The sequence below is a fragment of the Mizuhopecten yessoensis genome, unplaced genomic scaffold (assembly GCF_002113885.1).
Source record: "Mizuhopecten yessoensis strain PY_sf001 unplaced genomic scaffold, ASM211388v2 hete_36170146, whole genome shotgun sequence".
Classification (NCBI taxonomy): domain Eukaryota; kingdom Metazoa; phylum Mollusca; class Bivalvia; order Pectinida; family Pectinidae; genus Mizuhopecten; species Mizuhopecten yessoensis.
In genome coordinates this window covers 1-4,863 of record NW_018485336.1, presented here as the reverse complement: position 1 = coordinate 4,863, position 4,863 = coordinate 1, and the positions used below count along the sequence as shown (strand labels likewise).

At 37.7% G+C, this 4,863-nt stretch overlaps 1 protein-coding gene across 1 annotated transcript; it reads left to right on the top strand.

Annotated features, from left to right (window-relative positions):
- Positions 1 to 2,634: 2,634 nt before the first annotated feature.
- Positions 2,635 to 3,982, top strand: LOC110444762 (the record flags this gene model as incomplete). Its single annotated transcript, XM_021489123.1, has 2 exons — positions 2,635 to 3,371; positions 3,816 to 3,982. Coding segments are annotated over exons 1-2 (729 nt in total), but the record flags the coding sequence as incomplete, so codon positions are not given.
- Positions 3,983 to 4,863: the final 881 nt, after the last annotated feature.

The following is a 4,863-nucleotide window of genomic DNA, read 5'->3' as shown; positions in this document are numbered from 1 at the left end:
AGGTGTTCCCTGGACCTGTAGACTTGGGATCTGTATAGTACGTGAGAGGTGTTCCCTGGACCTGTTGACTCGGGATATGTTAAGTACGCATACTGTATCGGGACAGCTGTGTACGTGATAGGGGCAGTATTAAGGACACGAGTCCACACTATATATCAGCTGAACTGACAAACTGGTTTGTTTACATTGATGAATTATATAATGTTTAGCCCGTCAACGCGGGATTCTCACACGTACGACAACAATACCGGACACTGTAAACACAACTACGAAATCGAAATTCCAAATACACCAATGATACGAGGTAAGATAGGACATTTTGACATTTAGTCTGGCTGGTTAATTCGACGTCTTCAAATTGTCATGTTCACGAGAAATGCAGTAACGATATATAAACATTGTACCGGTACCCGTTATAACTTCAGATCGTTGACTCGCCAGTACGTCTGGGGTTATCTTCTCATCAGGTATACTGATAAAAATTACGTGGAATCTTGATCGTTCAAGAGGCTATTCTCGTGTATATATCAAAATCTACATACAGTAGATAAACAGGTAGTTGTAATTTAGCGGGGACCGATTTGAAAACGTTTGAGTCACTGAACGATACCTCGGTCCGTCCACACGAAGCATCTTTCATTGTTGACAAATTTCCCTCTTTTCCTACGTTACTCTCTCACACCTGTATTTACTTTCTTGTGTCATAACCATTCATTTGCCTGTAAATTAATCAGTCAAACGACGTACACGGCCATGTTTTCTGTTCTATTGATTTGTAACATGTCCACTATATATGGAGCGGCCAATTTATATACATGTATGTGTCCGTAACCTGATGCAAACAAAGACTGACACTTGAGTAGTTCCTCTTTGTGGCATAACGCGTGCTATTTCCCTATAGGTAGCCCTCTTAGTACTTGGAGTACGAGTTAGCTCCCCTCCATCATCTCTACCCCGTCCTTGATAGTGGTGGCGGTGTTTTGGTGGCGGTGTTTTGGTGTCCATTCCCAAAATGGTAATATCATTAAATACGTTTTATGATATCAGTTAGTATTATTTGATACCATATAATCGATTTGATTATATGATAATTCTTTAGATAAAATCTACTCAATTGTATGACCTGTGCAGCATAAATTCGATTTTAATTTCATCCTTTTCGAAGCGAAGTGATAGAAAGGAACTGTAACTTTGTTTGGAGTGCATACTGTAACTCTACATGTTCATTCCTGAAATATCACCAATTAATGTTATTGCAATGATGTCTTGAAATGGAATTTGTGATATCACATATATGAAGACGGTCCACCATCACTACCCCTCCACCATTGGGTCTAGCTCGAGTTTCATCTAGCCCTTACACCAGACCTAGATATTTTGACCGATAGATTACCAGACATCTCAGCGTTGAGAAACCTTCACATAATGGTTATGCAACTATGTTAATGTGATTTTATGGAAATCAAAGCATTTCTATGGGGATTTATTCGGTAAAAAGGCCCAGAACATTGAGCTTTCGTCAATTTTGATATTTCCCATTTTTGGTGTGTGTGGCGTTGTAACAATAAAACAAGTGAAATGAAATGTTGCTAATTATATATAACCTAACCAACTTTTATTTATAATAAAATGTATAAAACACGTTACACAAAGATTTTTATTGAAATGTTATGGATAAAAGGGAATATCTACCAGCTAAAGCCAACATGGCCAGAGTTTCATACAAACAGATTAAAACATTGAACAAAATATACACAATGGCTTTATTTGTTATTTATATAACATTTTACAATCACTTTGATCCTCATGAGAGTTGTCTTCCTCGAAAAAAATCGGATTTTTTTTTATAAATTACATATATACCAAAACTTATCTAAATAAATAAAACTATAATACCAAAATTGTCCCGTAGACTTAATTGTACATATAATTTCATGCGCTTCTTATATGACCTTCTTAAAGTCGTCTGGTCTCTTGTCGATGTCTTCCCGTGAGTCGATTTATGTCTTTGTATCGGAAGTTTTATTTTTGAAGTACACGTGATTACACATTTCTCAGTTAAATCTCGATTTCGAGTGCTGACATGAAATCGTCACGCAAGTGCACTATTGTTTACCCGGTGCTAGGATACTGCTAGTATAGTTGTCCGTTCGATGAGCTTGAGGCTTTGAACCCGTGTGTACAGTTCCTAAGTAGTATAATCTATGGTTTTACGACCTTTGAACTGATGTGCACGGTAACTAGGTAATAGTATATATTGTACAACTACCTTTGACCCAGTGCAGACTGTAACGAAGCATGTCCATCTATCGTGTGATGACCTTTGAACCAATTTATACTCCAACTAGTAGTGTGTTCCCTTTCTGACGACCTTTCACTCAATCTGTATTGTTACGAACTAATACCGTACGGTTTGTTAGGACCTTTGACCCAGTTTGTACCGTTACATATGTATTACATTATGAAATCAAAATTTCTGTTGTTTAGGAATGAGATCCATTCAGGTACTTAAAAGTGTGCTTTTAAAATGCTTGATTTTTATTTAAAGTACAGAGCAATTACGGCACGTAGTTCATATGATAGATCTCTCTGATTCACATATGTCGATACGTTGTGTTATAACGTAACACAGAATCACAAATCATGAAGGAAAAAGCGTGCCTTGCTTTGGCCCCCAAACTCACGATCTGTAAATTAGAGACCGCCCAGTTTTAAATGTCAGCCAATATGCACTCAGTACCATGTGATGCTAATCGAATGGTGTCAGAGGTTTTTAATGTAGGAAATAAGTAAAGGAACTTGAATAAACATGGCTTTAAATCCGTTGTCTTGTTTTACAGACAGCGAAATGGATGACGAGGAAGACATCGCCATTAAGTTGTTTCCTGGATTCCCCGGAAGAAGTTCTAGTGTTCTCGAAAACGAGGCTATAATCGACGAATACTACAACCCACAAATGTTCTTGACTACACCATGTTTCAAAGACGACATGTTTAATGATTACAGCGAGAGTAAAGAGGAAAGGCAACGATACAACCAACCAACTGACAAGGTGCACCATGTGGACCGGATAGACAGTTATTACTGGGGAAGTGTAAGCGATGCAGAGGTGGTTACTTCCGGTATTTCACCACAGGAAGTGAGCACAGTTTGGTCTCCATTCGGTCTTGAACCAGAATTTCAAGACCCGGATTGTGATGGGTTTTCTGATTATTTTGAATTTGAAAACCCTCAAACGCAAAACAAAGTTTTAAACAATGACAATATTGATATTATTCTAGAGCTACAGAAATTCGAAAATAGTTTTGGATTTTCTGTGCGCGGTGGCTTTGACGAGGAGTTTATGCCTACGGTAGACGACATTTTCAGAGGTAAGTTTTATCTTATAATTAATTATGATGTAGGACGTTAGTCTGCCTACAAGGTGTATAGTTACGGATACAAGATGCAACACCGCAACTCCCAAATAACATCCTGTCGAAAGCAGATTATTAACTCGAAGATAACGAACAGATATTAAAAGTTAAATATACCTGTACAGACAAAAGTAAACTTACTTCTTGATTATAACAAATAAACAGCCCAATATAAATCTCAATATCAGTTCAACCTTGTTATAAGGAACATATGTGTTCAAGCATCCGATGTACATGTCATCTTACGATGTGTACAATAGACAAGTTCATACGAGCTATAAATGGACCAGTCCACAGATACTAAGTCACACAAGCCGTACAATGTACCATTACATTCATATAAGTCTATTATCAATCGAAAAAGTAAAACAGCACTTGTTCTTGTAAACAACGGATTAGTACCAACACAGAGAGTTACAGGGAACGGATGTCGGATTACCGAAGTATTACTCAGGCTCCATCCAATTACACGACCAATATATGGAAACCGAGATGAGATGGGTGACATCCGTGGGCAAGGTCTTATGCATCACAACAGACAAGACTCGGAGAACTCACGAAATATGGTTAAAATCTTGTTACGTCCAATTAGTGCGAAGGATTTTTTATGCTTGTTACGTCTGCAGCAATCCATCACTGGCCGTTCATTGGCTCATTTCATCGTAACCGGGCAGACAAGTAGCCTAATAATGGCACGTGTAATCCATCACGCTGTCTGCTGTCACCTTACCACGGACGCGTTGTAGATGACTTTGGTCTTTTTCTGAAAAACAAAATGTAATCAAAACATTTTAACTTTGTTTCATTGAAGCTATCCCTTAATCTTGTTTTCAGATATAATTACGTCATTTCCGTAGTCCTTTTACTGATCCGTGATCGTGCACGCCTGGATATTACGTAAAGATTTTGTCTAAATACCGCAATACCTTGTTGCTTGTGCTGATATTTAGCTTGGTCAGCTTGGTGTATTAACACCACTCTGGGACGTCTGGTTCTAGTGACGACCCTGAAGGAATAGGTTTTTATATAGAATAAATACGTGTATATGTAACCAATGTCCTATATGGTAGTGTCGACTTTCTTTTGTTATAAACGAGTTACGTTGTTACATGCATATACATATATAGCTTATGAAAATCTCTTTCCATATATTTAATACCACTAATATATCAATGATAAATGTAAAAGGGGATAACTCAATCATATATGAGCTTTGCATTTTAAAACATTGCTCGAGTGTCTCCCAGAAGAATCCTTTCCGCCTACTAGAAATCTCTTCTTCCGTGTGCATTCCTCCCCCGCCAACTTCTAAAAATTCCCAATATATCTCTTCTACTTACCTCTAGAAAATATATCTATTTATAGATCTCCTCCGTCAACCACTAGAGAATCCCCATATATCTATTCCGCTAACCACTAGAGAATACCCATATATCTATTACGATAA